This window comes from Sparus aurata, chromosome 10 (assembly GCF_900880675.1).
Source record: "Sparus aurata chromosome 10, fSpaAur1.1, whole genome shotgun sequence".
Classification (NCBI taxonomy): domain Eukaryota; kingdom Metazoa; phylum Chordata; class Actinopteri; order Spariformes; family Sparidae; genus Sparus; species Sparus aurata.
Genome location: NC_044196.1, coordinates 8,514,920 through 8,535,683, shown reverse-complemented (window position 1 = coordinate 8,535,683; position 20,764 = coordinate 8,514,920). Strand labels below are relative to the sequence as shown.

Sequence of the window (20,764 nt, the reverse complement as noted above, 5' to 3'; positions counted from 1 at the left end):
GTCGGGATTAAGAGTCTGCTTAAGTGCCTATTTGAGATTCAGCCTTAATTTATTTCTGAATTTTATTTATATAAGTGTATTTGTATTGCATTTTTGAATAATGCACCTGGCCTAATTGGTTTGCTGGGATGTGCATGACCATTTTCTTTTAAATTTCATTTATGAAACGCACTTCACGAATAAAAATGTGGATTTCAGATCTTCTCTTCTTACTGTATTCAATTGATTAGTCATGCAATACAATTTTGTAATGTCCTAGAATTCAAATTCTTTATTTGGGTACCTTTAGCAGATATGAGATTAAAATGCGATTAATTAGATTAATTAATTACAAATCCTGTAATTAATTAGATTAATTTTTTTAATCGCCTGACAGCCCTAGTTTAAAGGTTTATTTCCTTATGGTTTTTGTTCAAATATATATAAACAAGTAACAGGACAGAACCACCCATACATCCCCTGATTAATGTCTTACTCTCCCCCAATACACTGCTGGCATAACAATCACACTGTAAACAGACAGAGGCTGAATATAAACTTGACCGTTACTGGACAACCAATGGAATTGTGCTGTATAGGCTTCATTAACTCTCCACAGTAACAGATGCTGACTCCGATGTGTTAGAGACGAATACATCTCTACCAACAAGACTGCAAACATCTTCATCTCACGTTGGGAAGATGTGATAACTCCCTCACGTTTTAAAGTGTGCTAACCCCAACATCAGCTGAGGTCTTGCTTGGGTTTATCCCCAGAAAATCAACCAAACATCAGGCTAAGAGGTGCCAGTGTGAAACAGGGCTAAAGTTATCAGTCCTGAGAGTAGTAACACAACATCCTAGAAAGTTCAGCTTCACTTCAAAGCACTTGTGTGTTGTGTTAAAGTTAACCCAGGGCTAACAGCAGTGCAGTATACAGTATGTCACGTGAAAGCCCTTAAAGGTGTCGATAAGAAGGTCCTGGGGGAAACAGAATTGACATAAAACACCAGAAGTAAGGCTACTGTAGGTGGTGACGCCTACATATAATTACTGTAGTACAGCCCCTGAGCAAAGTCACGCCCTTGTTTTGAACATTTTCCATACGCGTGTTTCAAAAAATAGCTAAAATTGGCTAAAAAAGACTGGGATGCTTCTATGAAAGGATGGAAAACCGTGGTCTTTCATGGATGTCATGTATCACAGCTCCAGTTCTTTGAATACAACACAGTCACATCTGGCTAAACAACTGGTTACCCTGGAAACTTTCTTTACTCCTGTTGTCTTCTTCAGTATTGTGTTGCTTTGCTAGCGTCTTTGATAAACTGATGTTTCCAACAGCAACAAACTTAAGCTGTAATTTTCTTTAGGCTATGGCCCAACAGACATATGGAAGCATCAATCCTAACCCTAACCCAAACACTGTGATTGGTTCTATATAGATAACGATGTTGGTCTGATGGTTGGTCCACTTTGGTTCAGACTGAATTATCTCATAAACTACCAGATAGACTGCCACAACATTTGGCACTGACATTCATGGTGCCCAGACGATGAAGCCCAATCACTTTGGTCATCCTCCAACTTTTCTTCTGGCGCCACCAGTGGGTCAAAGTGATCAATTATCCTGTGAAACATCTCAACATCAATAGAGGGACTGTTGTAGAAGGAAGTTTGTAGACATTCATGGCTGCCAGAGGATGAACTATTTAGACTTTGGTTATCGTCTGACTTTTCCTTTAGCGCCAACATGAGGTTAAAAAATGAAATCTTAAGTGAAATATCTCAACAAATATTAGATGGATTGCCGTGAAATTTGGCACAATGTGACCTAATGAATCCATGTTGCCAGGCATCAAGCTGTGGGCTTGAACCAATCAATGTCCCCTGACTTGTTATGTAGCGCTATCATCTGGTTTAAATTGTTTGTATCTACAAAGGGAGTCTGGTGAGTGAATCCACCATTCATTGGTGTTAAAAGAAAGAAATAAACCAACAGATAAATTGATTAGTAGATTTTATAACACAAAGAGGTGCAACAAACATTGATTCAAACAAAGAAGATTTAGGAAGTCATTTTTCATAGATTTCACAGGGTGTGATTGATGATTTACAGTAATTATCTCATCACAGCCGCCACCATGCAGCCAGAACAACACCACCGGTGCTCAGAGTGAAGCTGGTGAGTTTGCAGCAGTGAGTCCAGCAGCTGATCCATGCAGATTGTTTTCCTGACAGCAGAGGAAGCTGTTGAGCTGGTTTTTAAACGCTCTGAACACAGACGGAGAGGAGTTCAACTCATATAATCTGACAGATCCACAGCGGAGGAGAAGCTGCTGGACACGCTGTCACAAGGTCACATGAGCTGCAGAAAGAAGAATTCCCCTTTAATAGAATTAATCAGGTTGTTCTGGAGTGACTTCTCTACTCACTCAGGGCAGCAGAGTTGGAATGCGGCCCTATCTCAACAACAGACTAGACTGTAGGAGAGGAGACAAGGTGAAGTGTTAGTGTTGGAATCCAGGAAGAAGGTGGCATCAGTGATCCAGTCTACCTTGCTATGTGTGTGTGAATCGGTTTGTGTGTGTGTGTGTGTGTGTGTGTGTGTGAAGCAGCATCTCTATGTGTGTGAACCAGTGTCTCTGTGTGTGAACCAGTATCTAAATGTGAACCAGAGTCTATGTGTGAACCAGAGTCGCTATGTGTGAACCAGTCTCTATGTGTGAACCAGAGTCTCTCTGTGTGAACCAGAGTCTCTATGTGTGAACCAGTCTCTTTGTGTGAACCAGAGTCTCGATGTGTGAACCAGTCTCCATGTGTGTGAACCAGTGTCTCTATGTGTGAACCAGAGTCTCTATGTGTGAACCAGAGTCTCTATGTGTGAACCAGTCTCTATGTGTGAACCAGAGTCTCTATGTGTGAACCAGAGTCTCTATGTGTGAACCAGTCTCTATGTGTGAGCCAGAGTCTCTATGTGTGAACCAGAGTCTCTATGTGTGTGAACCAGAGTCTCTATGTGTGTGAACCAGTATCTCTATGTGTGTGAACCAGAGTCTCTATGTGTGTGAACCAGTGTCTGTATGTGTGTGAACCAGTGTCTGTGTGTGAACCAGAGTCTCTATGTGTGAACCAGTGTCTGTATGTGTGTGAACCAGAGTCTCTATGTGTGTGAACCAGTATCTCTATGTGTGTGAACCAGAGTCTCTATGTGTGTGAACCAGTATCTCTATGTGTGTGAACCAGAGTCTCTATGTGTGTGAACCAGTATCTCTATGTGTGTGAACCAGTATCTCTATGTGTGTGAACCAGAGTCTCTATGTGTGTGAACCAGTGTCTGTGTGTGAACCAGAGTCTCTATGTGTGAACCAGTCTCTTTGTGTGAACCAGAGTCTCGATGTGTGAACCAGTCTCCATGTGTGTGAACCAGAGTCTCTATGTGTATGAACCAGTCTCTATGTGTGAACCAGAGTCTCTATGTGTGTGAACCAGAGTCTCTATGTGTGAACCAGAGTCTCTATGTGTGAACCAGAGTCTCTATGTGTGTGAACCAGAGTCTCTATGTGTGTGAACCAGTATCTCTATGTGTGTGAACCAGAGTCTGTATGTGTGTGAACCAGTGTCTGTGTGTGAACCAGAGTCTGTGTGTGAACCAGAGTCTCTATGTGTGAACCAGAGTCTCTATGTGTGTGAACCAGAGTCTCTATGTGTGTGAACCAGAGTCTCTATGTGTGTGAACCAGTGTCTGTATGTGTGTGAACCAGAGTCTCTATGTGTGTGAACCAGAGTCTCTATGTGTGAACCAGAGTCTCTCTGTGTGTGAACCAGTCTCTATATGTGAACCAGAGTCTCTATGTGTGAACCAGAGTCTCTCTGTGTGTGAACCAGAGTCTCTATGTGTGTGAACCAGTGTCTGTATGTGTGTGAACCAGAGTCTCTATATGTGAACCAGTCTCTATGTGTGAATCAGTCTCAGTCAGTTGGACATTTTGGATGATAGAGGACGCCACACTGATATCTGTGTAATCGATGGTTTATAAGGATACAAAACCAGCGTTGGGTATAAAACAGCAACAGTTCACGATTTTATAGGAGGTTAAAATGAAACTCTCGCCAAAATGCACCCTAGGCTTTTTTTGTGAATGTACACAAGTCAAACCTTCTTGTTAAAGCATAAGAGTTGTTATGCTGTTGTTATGTGTTGTTCAAAAACCTTCTTTTTAGTAAACTCTGTGTACTCAAAGAATGTTCTCAAAGCTCGTTTTCATGTGTAGAGACCCTGGTGATACTACGAGCAAAGTTTCATGTTGTGTCGAGCCTTCTTAGTGTTTTAAAAATAGAGATTTTGATGCTATATGTGTGAACCAGAGTCTCTATGTGTGAACCAGAGTCTCTATGTGTGAACCAGTCTCTATGTGTGAGCCAGAGTCTCTATGTGTGAACCAGAGTCTCTATGTGTGTGAACCAGAGTCTCTATGTGTGTGAACCAGTATCTCTATGTGTGTGAACCAGAGTCTCTATGTGTGTGAACCAGTGTCTGTATGTGTGTGAACCAGTGTCTGTGTGTGAACCAGAGTCTCTATGTGTGAACCAGAGTCTCTATGTGTGTGAACCAGAGTCTCTATGTGTGTGAACCAGTATCTCTATGTGTGTGAACCAGAGTCTGTGTGTGAACCAGAGTCTCTATGTGTGAACCAGTGTCTGTATGTGTGTGAACCAGAGTCTCTATGTGTGTGAACCAGTATCTCTATGTGTGTGAACCAGAGTCTCTATGTGTGTGAACCAGTATCTCTATGTGTGTGAACCAGAGTCTCTATGTGTGTGAACCAGTATCTCTATGTGTGTGAACCAGAGTCTCTATGTGTGTGAACCAGTATTGGACATTTTGGATGATAGAGGACGCCACACTGATATCTGTCAGATCAGATTAGCTCTAGATACTACACTCGTGAAAACGACAACAAACGTCTTAGATCACGCATCCATTTCAGCTGTGTGTATCAGCCCTGCCGACCTGCAACGATGCATCGGTAATATCCTCTGTCATTATAAATGATTCAGTTTCTTACTTAGAACAAAATGCAGTCTTCATTCCGGCAAAACACTACCGCTTTCGTCCAGCGGGGCCGCCAAAATCAACACTAAATGAAAAGTCTGTACAGGGGCTTTAAATAATTTAGACAGATTGCAATTATAAATACGTTGAAGAGTAAATAGAAAAGTAAATAAATTCACAGGCAAATTTAAAAAACAAACAGAAATATGTACTTTACTTTAATCCAATGTAATCACATATTTAATGTATTTATTGTGACATTTATTTATTTTTATTTATTTTCTCACGTGAACTTCAAAGGAGTAAAAACAGAAATAAACAGAAAGTCTCACCATCTTTGATTTTATTTTTATTTTTCCATCCAGCCTGTCAGACTGGTCAACATTTATGTCTCATCACAGGACTTAAACTAGATGTAGCTTATTGTAAAATATGACAATTCATATCAGACAGAGTAGAAAAACTTCTCCGCTGTCCTCTTGCTCACTTCACATCACCTTTACTGACTTCATACAAACGGATAGAAATAGAAAATAAAGCCTAAACTTGTGGAGTTCAGGACATTCCTTCACCCTGGTGGCAGGAGCAGTCTGGTTTCAACAGACGGTCGCTTGCTTCCAGACACAAACTGAAAACAGATCGATCTCGTTATCGTCCCGTTACAGTCGTTTGAACAGTTAAACTAATCAAATGGCTTGTTGAGATCAAATTGTTGGACTCACCTTCACCCTTCATAAGGTGTCACCGATGTCATCATCGCAGACTCTGCAGAAGAAGAAACACACATCGTAAAGACTGAGACTCACTGAGCGACGAGTTGGCGCGTCCACAGACGGACGCTCTGATTGGTTCTTACACATCCACAGACGGACGCTCTGATTGGTTCTTACACGGCCTTGTGGAGACTCTTCTGGTTCATCATGTGCTGCCTGAAGACGTGGATCGCCTTGAACGTGTCCATCTGATCCTGATGTTTCTCCAGCACCTGTCTGTACCTGTTGGACATATTCAGTTAGAAAACATGTCATTGGTTTTTGGATCTTGGAGCTTCTGGAGACTTTGATCAGTCCAGACGAGCTGAACAGAGACATTCTGTGTTTGTTTTGGTTGCTTCTTCCTGTTTTAAACCACGTCTCCAGCTCCTTCGGTTGTTTATCAGCTGCAGAAATGTTTGCTGGACTACGACACTCCACCTGACTTTCATGGACTCTTGCTAATGCTAACCAAACAACTGCTGCTACAGACTACAGAGGGAGGTGTACATCTCCTCGTGGTCCAGAAGCTAGCTCGCTAAGCTAGCTAACGTTACAGTTCATCCGAGTCAGGCACCATTAATGTTTCCATCCTGCATTGAACACCACCTCTCATTTATCAGTCCATGCATCTTCCTCCTCCTCTTCCTCTAGCATCTGTGGATTATCTTGAGTAACTGGGTCAAGGCGGACTTTGCCAGACTTGAACTTGTGATGGAGTACTGTGAAATATTACAGCCTCTAAATGGACCTGTGTGCAACAACACCATCACAGAGGATGTTCTGATGGCTGACGGGTACCTTTGTGTCCAGACGACTTCCTTCAGACTCTCTTCGCTCCAGTCCTGGTAGACAAGTTCAGACCCAGACCCCGTCCTGACCTGCACCCCGGAGAGCAAGTCATAGAGGCAGGCCCGGGCTGACAGCGCCACCAGCCAGTAGATCGGCTCCTCCAAAACCACAAAGTGGAAAGACTGGAGGGACGACTGGAGCCACTGAGGTGGAGGTGAATTGATGGGGTTCTGGAGGAGGAGATGGTGATGAAGAACTAACATAATAACTAAATTAAATGTCTTAATTCAGCTCATTAGAGGCCCAACCTGTGTTCTGCTGCTGTAGTGTTCCAGAGTGTCCAGCAGCAGTGATCTCACAGCATCTGCTTCCTGTAAGCTGCTGACCAGGACCTGAGGGAGGACAAACCAGTCACACCAGTCACACCAGTTCAGCTCAATTAAGATGGAAAATTATAATTACTGTATAAGCTAACAGAAAGAAAGACAGAAAAGAAAGAAAGAAAGAAAAAAAGAACAAATGAAAAGAAAGAAACAATGAAAAGAATGAAAGACAGAAAAGAAAGACAGAAATGAAAAATGAAAAGAAAGTAAAAGAATGAAAGCAAGAAAGACAAAAAAGAAAGTCAGAAAAAAAAGACTGAAAAGAATGAAAGACAGAAAAGAAAGAAAGACAGATAGAAAGAATGAAAAGAAAGGAAAAGAAAGAAAAACAGAAAAGAATGAAAAGAAAGAAAGAATGAAAAGAAAGAAAGAAAGAAAGAAAGAATGAATGAAAGAAAGAAAGACAGACTGAAAAGAAAGAATGAAAGAAAGACAGAAAAGAAAAAAAAACAGAAAGACAGAAAAGAAAGAAAGAAAGAAAGAAAGAAAGAAAGAAAAAATGAAAAGAAAGAAACAATGAAAAGAATGAAAGACAGAAAAGAAAGAAAGACAGAAAGAAAGAATGAAAAGAAAGGAAAAGAATGAAAGAAAGAACAACAGAAAAGAAGGAAAGAAAGACTGAAAGAATGGCAGAAAAGAATTAAAGAAAGAAAGAATGAAAGACAGAAAGAAAGAAGGACAGAAGGTAAAAAGACAGAAAAGAAAGAAAGAAAGAATGAATGAATGAATGAACGAAAGAAAGACAGACTGAAAAGAAAGAATAAAAGAAAGACAGAAAAGGAAAAAAAACAGAAAGACAGAAAAGAAAGAAAGGAAGAAAAAATGAAAAGAAAGAAAGACAGAAAGAAAAAATTAAAAGACAGAAAAAGATGAAAGCAAGAAAGACAAAAAAGAAAGTAAGAAAGAAAGAATGAAAAGAATGAAAGACAGAAAAGAAAGACAGAAAGAAAGAATGAAAAGAAAGGAAAAGAATGAAAGAAAGAAAAACAGAAAAGAAAGAAAGACAGAAAGAAAAAATTAAAAGACAGAAAAAGATGAAAGCAAGAAAGACAAAAAAGAAAGTAAGAAAAGAAAGAATGAAAAGAATGAAAGACAGAAAAGAAAGAACAACAGAAAAGAAGGAAAGAAAGACTGAAAGAATGGCAGAAAAGAATTAAAGAAAGAAAGAATGAAAGACAGAAAGAAAGAAGGACAGAAGGTAAAAAGACAGAAAAGAAAGAAAGAAAGAATGAATGAATGAAAGAAAGACAGACTGAAAAGAAAGAATGAAAGAAAGAAAAAAGAAACAGAGACAGAAAGAAAGAAAGAAAAGAGGAGCAGATGCAGTCTGACATTGACGACCTCTGACCTCCAGCATGCTGCTGACTCTCTGCAGGTAGAGCGCCTCCTGCTGCATGAAGCTGCTGTAGCAGCGCTGCTTCAGGCGACCGGACTGGAGCTCCTGGAAGAAGCAGGACCAGCGGAGAATCTCCTCGGCCAACGCGTCACTGGGACCCCACACTGCATCGAACAGACTCACATTGGGGGCGAGACCTGAGAGACAGGAAACAGACTGTGGTTTCATCCCGCCAGAGTCTGAGTACGATTCACAACCAGCAGCCCAGGATACGGACCCGTCGGACCCGTCGGACCCGTCAGACCCGTCGGACCCATCAGACCCGTCAGACCCGGTGGGGAACATGCACACATTCATTTCAAGTCTTTAGGCTTTAAAATCACATATAGTGTTCCTCAGGGATGGTTGCTCGGTCTGCTCAGAGTCACAGTTTAAGTAAACATAAGATAACTACGCTAACGACACACAAATATATCTTCTGGTCAAAGCCAATGATTCTGTTTAAGTAAGAGACACGTTCAAGTCCTGCATGTCAACAACTATGGATTTCCATTAACACAGACTGCCCAATTTCTAAAAAATCAGACACCGAGATCCTCTCACCTTCCTTCATAAGTTCTTGAACAGACTCTTGTAATGCACTATTGACAGCAAAAACAGGTGTTGAATTGATCCAGACTGAAGTTTTATTAAGTTGGAGCAAAATACAAACTGCACATTAATACAAACATTTAACTCTGAGCCCAGCAGCACATTCAGTGTGACCGGTACATACAGGTCAGACACAGAGAAGACAGTGATGGTCTCACCTGACTTGACTGGTGTTCTGTTCTCAGGTAAGGCTTCAGAACTGGAGATAAAGAGATTAATAACAAACATTTAAAATTCAGGTTGATGAACGTTCACACTGTAACATTTTTAAACAGACAATACAAAAGAAAACTGAAGGTGATGAGTTCAGACGGAGCTCCATCCTCATGTGACGGTTGAGAGAAACCGTCTTCATGTCGAGTTAGTCTGCCGTGATTTCCTGTTTTATGTTGAAGGCATCCTTTTCTTTCTCCCTGAGTGTTTAAATCTGTATTTTTCCTTCACTTTCAGTTTGTTCGTCTGCGTCTCCTGTGGATTTCTGTCTGGGTTTAGTTCTTCTTGAGTTCTCCTCCACCGGCCTGTTTGTTACCGGAACAAACAGGCCGGTGGATTTTATCTGGAGCTAGATGTCTCGTGATTAGGTCCTTTTTTCTTTGTGCGACGTAAACGCTTAAATCTACTTTGACTAAACAAAAGAGCCCCGAGCTGTTGACTCACATCCCTTCTCAACTGTACAGTAATCATAACGATTAACACTGATTGAAATCTGATCTGCGCCTGAGTTATTTCAAGACGTCTCGCCATTTTTGTAGCACAAAGAGCGTCTCTGAGTTACAGTAGACGGTAAACACTTTCCAGTTTCAAGCCAAGTGTTTGAGTTTGATCACGTGTTGTTTGATCAGTGCAGGCAACTCGTTTTACTAACGTCCTGAGACATCAGCAAACATGAGACGCTTCAGTGTCACTGACCAATGTTTGATTTGTGTGCCGACGACTTAAAGCAGACCAATTATTCTCAGGGAACCACACACACCTGAGGGAGATACGCTGTCAACAAATTAAAGTGTTTTAAACTTATACACTTCCACACAAATTGATTGAAAATCTACTTTTTCTGTTCTTAAATTTTCTTTTATATCTTCGTTATGAATGGTGTGCTCTGTGTCCTAAGTTTATTCACAGGTTTTGGTGAAACTGGACTGGAAAATAACGGATAGCTGATTTACCGATGGACAGACTTCAGTTGTTGCTTAGCCTGTTAGCTCAGTTAGCTGTGCAGCTAGTTACGTTTCGAGATGCATGAGAAGACGCCTCAGGTATCAGTCAGGTATCAGTCAGACGATCGTGTCTCCAGGCTACAGCTAAGCTCTCTGTGTTTTAGCTATCTGACGGCTTTAGCTTCACACTTAGCGCACAGTAATGAAACTACGTCAACTGGCAACACCACTACAGGTGTACCTGCAGCAGATCTGTTTAAAGATCACTCAAGTAAAAACACTTCCTCCAGTGTGGTTCCAGACTTTAGCCTACCTGGCTGCGGTGGAGCAGATGTAGAACCAGAGCTCTCCACAGGGGGCGCCATGCAGCTCTCCACCTGAACACAATTAATACGTTCAAGTTCCAATTTAGATGTTTTTTAAAGAATAATAATAAAACAGATCAGATACAGGGTGTGTGAAACAGCTGCAGGTTTGCTTAGAGACTTGTTTAGCTTCAGGTAAAGACAGTAACAGCTTTTATAAAGAAAATTATTTACTTATTGGGTCCATTTGCATGCAAGCCCCGCCCTCGCCGGTCTCTTCCTGGTTCTGATCGTCAGTCCAAACCCAGGAGCCGTTCTTCAGGGAGGAGAACGAGGACACAGAGGAGAACAATGTTTGTGAAACAGAGCACAGACAGACCTCGAGCTTGGACCACGTGGTGTTGTTCTGTGCTGTGTGTAAGAACCTGTTGGGCCCGGCGTCCACCCAGCCACACAGGTGTGTGTGTTCTCACCAGCTGACCCACGAACAGCCTCTCCTCCGGGGTGTGAAGGGAAGCCAGGTGACCCCCTGTCTGAGAGCACATGGACTACACACACACACACACACAAACACACATTAAACCCTACTGCAGCCAGGTGATAATCGCAGGTGTGATGAAATAAGGTGTGTTGTCTCAGTTTACCTCAGCAGAGCTCCAGGAGCTCCACACGGGGTAGAAAGCGAAGCATCTCTGCCCCAACAGGAGCCAGCGCGGCGGGCAGTGAGAGGCCGGCTCCGCCCCCTCTGACACGTCACCTGATCAGAAGTATAGAACACATCCAATCAATGTTCACACGGCGGCCATCTTCCTCTGATCAATCAAACTGTCACGACTTGTAACAACGCAGCATCAGTCTGAGCTTCACACAGGAAAATGGCCACCACGTCTACTTTCTTACCTGAAGACGGAGGTGACGCTGACGGACCAATCAGGAGGAGGGACAGGACGAGAAGAGCCAACACACACGCCATCATCTACCTGTAACACACACACACACACCATCATCTACCTGTAACACACACACACACACCATCATCTACCTGTAACACACACACACACACCATCATCTACCTGTAACACACACACACACACACACACACACCATCATCTACCTGTAACACACACACACACACACACACACACACACACCATCATCGACCTGTAACACACACACACACACACACACACCATCATCTGCCTGTAACACACACACATAAACTAGAGGTCAGAAGAAGAAGAAGAAGAGAAAGAGAAGAAGAAGCAGCTTCAGATGATTCTGACTCACCTTCTTGTGAATTCAGTATTAAATATAAAACATGAGTGTGTTTGTTTTTCCTGGCTACGTCTTCACGCTACACTGATGACAGCAGCCTTCTTCTGTGTCACCATGCTAACAGCTGACCTGGGATCAGTTAGATCACCCTGCCAGGGGCGGTCCTGGACCAGTCGGTGCCCGAGGCGAGCTTTCCTGATAGAACCCCATCCCCGCGAGAAAAGACCAAAGACCATGTCCAGTGAACTGCTCGTTTATTTAAACAATGATGATCCAAACAATATAACAATATGTGCATATGAAAATTAAATCAGCTGGTACAGGATACGAACCAACTGTTCTCATCAGGTCTGTTACATGAAGAGGTCAGTCAGCAGGATCAGCTGGAGGTGAACTGCCAGTGTTTGCTGCATCTACAGGGCCCATGAAGCACACTTTGTCACCTTGTATTCAAGATACCACACACACACACACACACATACACACAAGATATAGAATAAATATAATGTCAGTGTACTCTGGTGAGATGTTAAACTGCATTTCACAGTACTTGTCTTATTATGACAGTTTTGCAGCCAACTGTATGTTAACAACACCAAACCAAGCCGAACGAGGCGGAACATGACTAACACACCCTCATTGCTACTTAACATTAGCTTACTAGTAAGATGACATGATGCTACTGCTAGCTAGCATGATAATATCATTAATGCTCGGTGAATTGAAAAAAAATTTGATCAAAATGACATACCTTTGTCCTTTGTACGTTTCTCCCACTCTTCTTCTCTGTTCTTTAGAAAGTGTGGCCCGGATGCCATTTCATTTTCCCGTTGACACACAGCCGACTGCACATCAGTGCTCGCGCTAAAATGTTGTGACTGTGCCGTGTAACAGCTGCAGGGCATGTACGTCAGAATCGTCATTTCTTTAACTAACGTTTAATTTATCTAAAGTACTGTTGTAGATATAGGGATGGCAAAAACTGTAGAAAAAATAAATAGACATTATCATTTTAATTATAATTTTTTCCCGCCGTATATTTGCCGTCCCTCATTAGGTGGCGCCCCTCTCTATATCCCCCTTACTAGGTGGCGTCGATCACTTGGTGGCGTCGCTCATTAGGCGGCGTCCCCTCACTGGGTGGCGTCCCCTCACTGGGTGGCGCCCCTCACTGGGTGGCGCCCCTCACTAGGTTGCACCCCTCACTAGGTGGCGTCCCCTCACTGGGTGGCGCCCCTCACTGGGTAGCGCCCCTCACTAGGTGAGGTCCCTCACTAGTTGGCGTCCCCTCACTAGGTGGCGTCCCCTCACTGGGTGGCGCCCCTCACTGGGTGGCGCCCCTCACTGGGTAGCGTCCCTCACTAGGTGGCGTCCCCTCACTAGGTGGCGTCCCCTAACTAGGTGGCTCCCCTCACTGGGTGGCGTCCCCTCACTAGGTGGCGTCCCTCACTAGTTGGCGCCCCTCACTAGGTGGCGTCCCTCACTAGGTGGCGTCCCCTAACTAGGTGGCTCCCCTCACTGGGTGGCGTCCCCTCACTGGGTGGCGTCCCTCACTAGGTGGCGTCCCCTAACTAGGTGGCTCCCCTCACTGGGTGGCGTCCCCTCACTAGGTGGCGCCCCTCACTAGTTGGCGCCCCTCACTAGGTGGCGTCCCTCACTAGTTGGCGTCCCTCACTAGTTGGCGTCCCTCACTAGTTGGCGCCCCTCACTAGGTGGCGCCCCTCACTAGGTGGCGTCCCTCACTAGGTGGCGCCCCTCACTAGTTGGCGCCCCTCACTAGTTGGCGCCCCTCACTAGGTGGCGTCCCTCACTAGGTGGCGCCCCTCACTAGTTGGCGTCCCTCACTAGTTGGCGTCCCTCACTAGTTGGCGCCCCTCACTAGGTGGCGTCCCTCACTAGGTGGCGCCCCTCACTAGTTGGCGCCCCTCACTAGTTGGCGCCCCTCACTAGGTGGCGTCCCTCACTAGGTGGCGTCCCTCACTAGGTGGCGTCCCCTAACTAGGTGGCTCCCCTCACTAGGTGGCGTCCCTCACTAGTTGGCGCCCCTCACTAGGTGGCGTCCCTCACTAGGTGGCGTCCCCTAACTAGGTGGCTCCCCTCACTGGGTGGCGTCCCCTCACTGGGTGGCGTCCCTCACTAGGTGGCGTCCCCTAACTAGGTGGCTCCCCTCACTGGGTGGCGTCCCCTCACTAGGTGGCTCCCCTCACTGGGTGGCGTCCCCTCACTGGGTGGCGTCTCCTCACTAGGTGGCGCCCCTCACTAGGTGGCGCCCCTCACTAGTTGGCGCCCCTCACTAGGTGGCGTCCCTCATTAGGTGGCGCCCCTCACTAGTTGGCGTCCCTCACTAGTTGGCGCCCCTCACTAGTTGGCGCCCCTCACTAGGTGGCGTCCCTCACTAGGTGGCGCCCCTCACTAGTTGGCGCCCCTCACTAGTTGGCGCCCCTCACTAGGTGGCGTCCCTCACTAGGTGGCGTCCCCTAACTAGGTGGCTCCCCTCACTAGGTGGCGTCCCTCACTAGTTGGCGCCCCTCACTAGGTGGCGTCCCTCACTAGGTGGCGTCCCCTAACTAGGTGGCTCCCCTCACTGGGTGGCGTCCCCTCACTGGGTGGCGTCTCCTCACTAGGTGGCGTCCCTCACTAGGTGGCTCCCCTCACTAGGTGGCGTCCCCTCACTGGGTGGCGTCTCCTCACTAGGTGGCGCCCCTCACTAGGTGGCGTCGCTCACTAGGTGGCGTCCCTCACTAGGTGGCGCCCCTCACAAGGTGGCGCCCCTCACTAGTTGGCGTCCCTCACTAGTTGGCGTCCCTCACTAGGTGGCGTCCCTCACTAGGTGGCGTCCCTCACTAGGTGGCGCCCCTCTCTATATCCCCCTTACTAGGTGGCGTCGATCACTTGGTGGCGTCGCTCACTAGGCGGCGTCCCCTCACTGGGTGGTGTCCCCTCACTGGGTGGCGCCCCTCACTGGGTGGCGCCCCTCACTAGGTGGCACCCCTCACTAGGTGGCGTCCCCTCACTGGGTGGCGCCCCTCACTGGGTAGCGCCCCTCACTAGGTGAGGTCCCTCACTAGTGGCGTCCCCTCACTGGGTGGCGTCTCCTCACTAGGTGGCGCCCCTCACTAGTTGGCGTCCCTCACTAGTTGGCGTCCCTCACTAGGTGGCGTCCCTCACTAGGTGGCGCCCCTCACTAGGTGGCGCCCCTCTCTATATCCCCCTTACTAGGTGGCGTCGATCACTTGGTGGCGTCGCTCACTAGGCGGCGTCCCCTCACTGGGTGGTGTCCCCTCACTGGGTGGCGCCCCTCACTGGGTGGCGCCCCTCACTAGGTGGCACCCCTCACTAGGTGGCGTCCCCTCACTGGGTGGCGCCCCTCACTGGGTAGCGCCCCTCACTAGGTGAGGTCCCTCACTAGGTGGCGTCCCCTCACTGGGTGGCGTCCCCTCACTGGGTGGCGCCCCTCACTGGGTAGCGTCCCTCACTAGGTGGCGTCCCCTCACTAGGTGGCGTCCCTCACTAGGTGGCGTCCCTCACTAGGTGGCGTCCCTCACTAGTTGGCGCCCCTCACTAGTTGGCGTCCCTCACTAGGTGGCGCCCCTCACTAGGTGGCGCCGCTCACTAGTTGGCGTCCCTCACTAGGTGGCGTCCCTCACTAGTTGGCGCCCCTCACTAGTTGGCGTCCCTCACTAGGTGGCGCCCCTCACTAGGTGGCGTCCCTCACTAGGTGGCGTCCCCTAACTAGGTGGCTCCCCTCACTGGGTGGCGTCCCCTCACTGGGTGGCGTCTCCTCACTAGGTGGCGTCCCTCACTAGGTGGCTCCCCTCACTAGGTAGCGTCCCCTCACTGGGTGGCGTCTCCTCACTAGGTGGCGCCCCTCACTAGGTGGCGTCGCTCACTAGGTGGCGTCCCTCACTAGGTGGCGCCCCTCACAAGGTGGCGCCCCTCACTAGTTGGCGCCCCTCACTAGTTGGCGTCCCTCACTAGGTGGCGTCCCTCACTAGGTGGCGTCCCTCACTAGGTGGCGCCCCTCACTAGGTGGCGCCCCTCTCTATATCCCCCTTAGGGCCCCTCACTAGTTGGCGCCCCCCACTAGTTGGCGCCCCTCACTAGTTGGCGTCCCTCACTAGTTGGCGTCCCTCACTAGTTGGCGCCCCTCACTAGGTGGCGTCCCTCACTAGGTGGCGTCCCTCACTAGGTGGCGCCCCTCACTAGTTGGCGCCCCTCACTAGTTGGCGCCCCTCACTAGGTGGCGTCCCTCACTAGGTGGCGTCCCCTAACTAGGTGGCTCCCCTCACTAGGTGGCGTCCCTCACTAGTTGGCGCCCCTCACTAGGTGGCGTCCCTCACTAGGTGGCGTCCCCTAACTAGGTGGCTCCCCTCACTGGGTGGCGTCCCCTCACTGGGTGGCGTCTCCTCACTAGGTGGCGTCCCTCACTAGGTGGCTCCCCTCACTAGGTGGCGTCCCCTCACTGGGTGGCGTCTCCTCACTAGGTGGCGCCCCTCACTAGGTGGCGTCGCTCACTAGGTGGCGTCCCTCACTAGGTGGCGCCCCTCACTAGTTGGCGCCCCTCACTAGTTGGCGTCCCTCACTAGGTGGCGCCCCTCACTAGGTGGCGCCCCTCACTAGGTGGCGTCCCTCTCTAGGTGGCGCCCCTCACAAGGTGGCGCCCCTCACTAGTTGGTGTCCCTCACTAGTTGGCGTCCCTCACTAGGTGGCGCCCCTCACTAGGTGGCGTCCCTCACTAGGTGGCGCCTCTATATCCCCTTCACTAGGTGGCGCCCCTCACTAGGTGAGGTCCCTCACTAGGTGGCGTTGCTCACTAGGTGAGGCCACTGTGTTAGCCCTGAGCGGTTGTGTGATGATAATAATAATAATCACTTCAGGTACATGTCTCAGGTTAACGAGTGCTGACTGTGGTTGAAGGATGATTTAAGGATGATGAAACAGACGAGACGTGTCGGGAGTCTCGACCTCCCCGTCTGCTGCCAGTTGATCTGGATCCTGGAGGTCCAGCAGAACCGGCTCAGCTCTGTTTGCACTGGTTCCCGTGTGAACCTTGTACCACATTATATTCCTACTGTAAACCAAACTATAAAGAGTGTGAGAGGAACATGAGGTTTTTACAGTGCCGGGGATATCTTCTGTCTTTCTGTGTATACAGGAGTTTATTCTTTCTATTCTATTTCTTACCTCTTTTAATTATTCTGTTTATTTTTCTCTATTGTTATTGTTTTTTGAAGTACTATGGTCCTTTATGTCCCCGTTTGTGGGACATTGAAGTTGTACTGATTCTGATTCTGTCTTTTAAATTTCTACTTTAACACGCTCAACAAAAACACACAAAATGAGATTAAACTGACTAGAAATAAGACAAATACACCTGGTGAGAGTTTGAGTTTGTACAAATCAGCTGTTTGAGTCAGCAGAGAGAAAAAAAACAGGTTGAAATATTACAGAGAAGAAGAAAAAAGACGAGAGAAATCTTCCAGTTTAAAAGTTAAAAAAACGTAAAGCCCAGAGTGGACCGTGCTTTTGCTGTGTCGCCTCCAAAACTATGGAATGATCTGCCTCTGCACGTTAAACAGGCCTCTTCTTTGTCGGTTTTTAAATCACTTCTTAAAACCGATCTCTTCTCCACAGCTTTTGACACCTAGTAAGAGGTCGACTTGATCTTCTTGATTTTATTACTTATTTTGATTCCTTTATTGCGTTTTTTACTCATGTTTTATGCCTTTTAATGTATTGTTGTATTTTGCGCCTTATGTGAGCAATTATGTCTTTCTATTTATGATGTCTTATTTTTTCTGTACAGCACTTTGGTTGTTTTTAAAGTGCTAAACAAATAAAGTTGGATTGGATTGGATTGGATTAAATCCAGTGTTTGTGTCAGTGAATACACGCTGGCATCTGCGCACCACCGAGGTCATCACTCAGAATGACGTTAAAGACACTTTAAAGTGCTTATATATACAAATATATACATACATATATATAAATATAGGTGCTGACCCACCTGAGCTCAGCTGGATGTCTTCTTCTCTCCTCTGCTCTGATGCTTCTGTGTGTTTCCTCCTCTACAACAAATATTCATCCATCAGCTGAAAACTCGACTATGAATAATTCAAAGCAGGTGTCAGTCCGACTGGATCGACCCAGATGATCCAGTCGGACTGGTTTAATTAGCCACAGGTGATTTAACGGGTAGTAACTATCATCCGTCACTGTTGCGTCACACATCCATCCCGAATGAACACAAACAAATAAACGCTTGGAAATCATAGGGAAAAAAATCGCCTCCAGAACTCGCCTTAGAAATATCCAATATTTATGTTTTCTTCACTGTCAAAATAATCCAGTGATATTTAAGTCTACATCCGTGAATGCGTTGAAAACACCGGCTGCTTGTGGTTAATTCGGCATTTGTTAAATGGCGCACACTTGACTAAATGTCGTCAAATATCGGCATATTAAAGAGTAAAGTACTGACATTACGCACACGTGGTCCCGCGGTCTTCAGGTGAAACAGCGCAGGCTCTGTGATCAACATGAGGCTGCAAACATTCCAACATACTCCTTCAGATGTGCTCCTCTCATAAACAGGCTGTTATCTGATGTGAATGTACAGAAGTCACAGTGTCAGGAGGTGTCAGGAGGGAGGGAGGGGCTAGAAGGAGGTGATCAGAGCAGGTGAGCTCACCTGTGACAGGAGCTGGGTCAGAGGTGGACTGTCTTCTGAGAGTAGCCTCGCTGTGGAGGGGTACCTGAGTGAAACAGGAGGCAGCTAACACAAGAGTCACCGCTAACATTTGCTAGCTGTTGCTACTGTAAGCTAGTTAGCTAATTTTAGCGTTGGAGTTAGCTGGAGTTTGGTGCTTGCATCGCTAGCTCAGGAGCTTTGGACCAGGCTGGGCTAGCTGGTTAGCATGCTAACGCCAGTTTCTCCTCAGACGTCATAACTTAAAAACTTTTATTTTATCTTTTGTTAAAGATGTTGCTAATGCTACAGTTAGCCTATCCATTAGCCTTCCTTTGATAGGCTACAGTTAAAAGTTAGCCTATCCATTAGCCTTCCTTTGATAGCCTACTGACATAAAATGCTAATTCATTTTTACATGTAGCCTATCTTTGATAGCCTACGTCAGGCTATGATGTGATCCAAAATACATCAGATTCATTGTTTTTTTTTTATATCAGATCATCAACATTGTCACTGTTGGATGCCTACATTACCCACAATGCAATTAAGCCACTGAGTAACATCAGTTTTTGAGTCTGTAATCAGCTGGTGCCACATTTTATTTTACTCTCCTGCCGTTTCGGTTGTAATGAGGGGCTCGTTCGACCAAAATGAGGAGCAGACGATGTTTCATATTTTATGATGTCACTCTCCTTCTACGCTCTCACAGACAGACAGACACCTGAACAGTGATGATGACAACTTGAGGCAAAAAGTAAATAACAGATATAAGAGGTGAAGTGTTTGAGAGATCCTGGAGGGAGGCGGCCACAGCTGGTGTACATCCTGTTAGAGTGTGTGTGTGCGTGTGTGTGTGTGTGTGGTGGTGGGGGGGATCCTGATCTCATAGAAAAACCCCGTCTAGAAAAGAATGTGGCCTCTCCTGCCGCAGGGTAACACACACTCAGCCCCTCATTGTTACGTCGTTTTGTTGTGCAGGGTTCAGTCTCAGAAATCGGATCTCTTCGCTGCAGTTCTTGTTGTGAGGGTCCAACACGTCAGAACCACCAAAGGTCAACCTGAACAAACAGGGAGCGTTATTTACTTGTAATTTACTTGTAATTTACTTGAGTATTCCCACCTTTTTCTTTGCTATTTCAGACTTTCAGGCTGACTTCATGCTGCACCAGAGTCAACAGCACATCTCTAAATTAACTTATTTTATCTTTATCAATTTACTCTATCTAATAAAATATTATGATTCCAATCATTAGGAAAATGCTGAATATCTGATATATGGTCGACTATTGAAACCATCTTAGCTAACCTCTCTGGGGCCTGTTTTATGACAGCTGAAATACGTGAATGATTAGTTCTGCAGACGACGGCCTCGTTTTGTGTCGGAACTCATACAACAGTATGTTTCCAGAGACATTTTAGCCTCGGGGTCTAAAGAGACACTGAGAATCCTACACTTGGTGCTCTTGTCTTGTAAACGACCACAGTGTAAAACAACACGAACCAGTTTTTAAAATGTCACATCTCGTTCCTTTCTATTCCTGGTGACTGTGAAGAAGAGAAAATTGCCTTGTATGTTGCCTCTCCTGCCGCAGGGTAACACACACTCAGCCCCTCATTGTTACGTCGCTTTGTTGTGCAGGACTGAGTCTCAGAAATCGGATCGCTTCGCTGCAGTTCTTGTTGTGAAGGTCCAACATGTCAGAACCGACCAAAGGTCAACCTGAACAAACAGGAAGCGGCACATCACCAGGGGAACTGCTAACGGCTGCTCACTATATGCGCTTTCTGTTGCTATACATGCTGCTGTTAGCTAGTTAGCTCAGCTAGCCGTGCAGCTAGTGGCCTGGGCTGACTCCACAGACTGGGAGCCTCGAGCAGCAATGCAACTGAGCAGCCGACGGCTTTGACATATCGTTTGTTTTGTTTGTTTTTAAAATTATATTTAGATTTTTTTAATGTTTAAACTAAAATTCATTACACAGGCTATCACATCTTCAAGTATATTTACTGCCAGAACATCATTTCTGATACTTGAAAGTACAAAATGTAAGAATTTAAGAAGAAATCGTCTGTGTTGAAAAGTTACTACTGAAGTTGGCATGCTAACCAGCTAGCCTGGCCTGTGTTGAGAAGGGATTCAACACTTGTCTGAAATAAAGTCTGTGGTTGAACACCAGCTGAAGATAAATTCATTCTTTGCTTTAAACATAAAGTTTGAATTATGAAGTTATTAAATTTACATTCTTACTTCTGAGAAGGTGGAGCAGGGGAATGTTTTTTATAAGAATGATCGATAATTGACTATCAAAATAACTTGAATTTTGGCTAATTGTGTCGCTTACAACCAAGAAAATCAAATTCATCATCATAAATAGAGTTATAGAGTATAA

The 20,764-nt window shown here is 46.1% G+C and overlaps 1 protein-coding gene across 5 annotated transcripts in view; it reads right to left on the bottom strand.

Moving 5' to 3' along the window:
• LOC115590265 (uncharacterized) overlaps positions 1-18,274 on the bottom strand; it is a 36,075-nt gene extending 17,801 nt beyond the window's left edge. Inside the window, exons 1-14 of one of the 5 annotated variants that reach the window (XM_030431560.1) lie at positions 18,165-18,272; positions 17,691-17,751; positions 11,309-11,388; positions 11,053-11,165; positions 10,834-10,956; positions 10,643-10,724; positions 10,417-10,480; positions 9,105-9,145; positions 8,308-8,492; positions 6,885-6,968; positions 6,586-6,806; positions 5,923-6,027; positions 5,755-5,797; positions 5,359-5,660 (exon numbers count right to left, since the gene is read on the bottom strand). In XM_030431560.1, the coding sequence (XP_030287420.1) occupies positions 5,764-5,797; positions 5,923-6,027; positions 6,586-6,806; positions 6,885-6,968; positions 8,308-8,492; positions 9,105-9,145; positions 10,417-10,480; positions 10,643-10,724; positions 10,834-10,956; positions 11,053-11,165; positions 11,309-11,384 (1,128 nt within the window). In that variant the 5' untranslated portion in view covers positions 11,385-11,388; positions 17,691-17,751; positions 18,165-18,272 and the 3' untranslated portion in view covers positions 5,359-5,660; positions 5,755-5,763. Of the gene's footprint in view, positions 1-5,358; positions 5,661-5,754; positions 5,798-5,922; positions 6,028-6,585; positions 6,807-6,884; positions 6,969-8,307; positions 8,493-9,104; positions 9,146-10,416; positions 10,481-10,642; positions 10,725-10,833; positions 10,957-11,052; positions 11,166-11,308; positions 11,389-17,690; positions 17,752-18,164 lie in introns of those variants that run through there. The other 4 variants (XM_030431559.1, XM_030431563.1, XM_030431561.1 and 1 more) reach the window with 4 other exon arrangements.
• Positions 18,275-20,764: the final 2,490 nt, after the last annotated feature.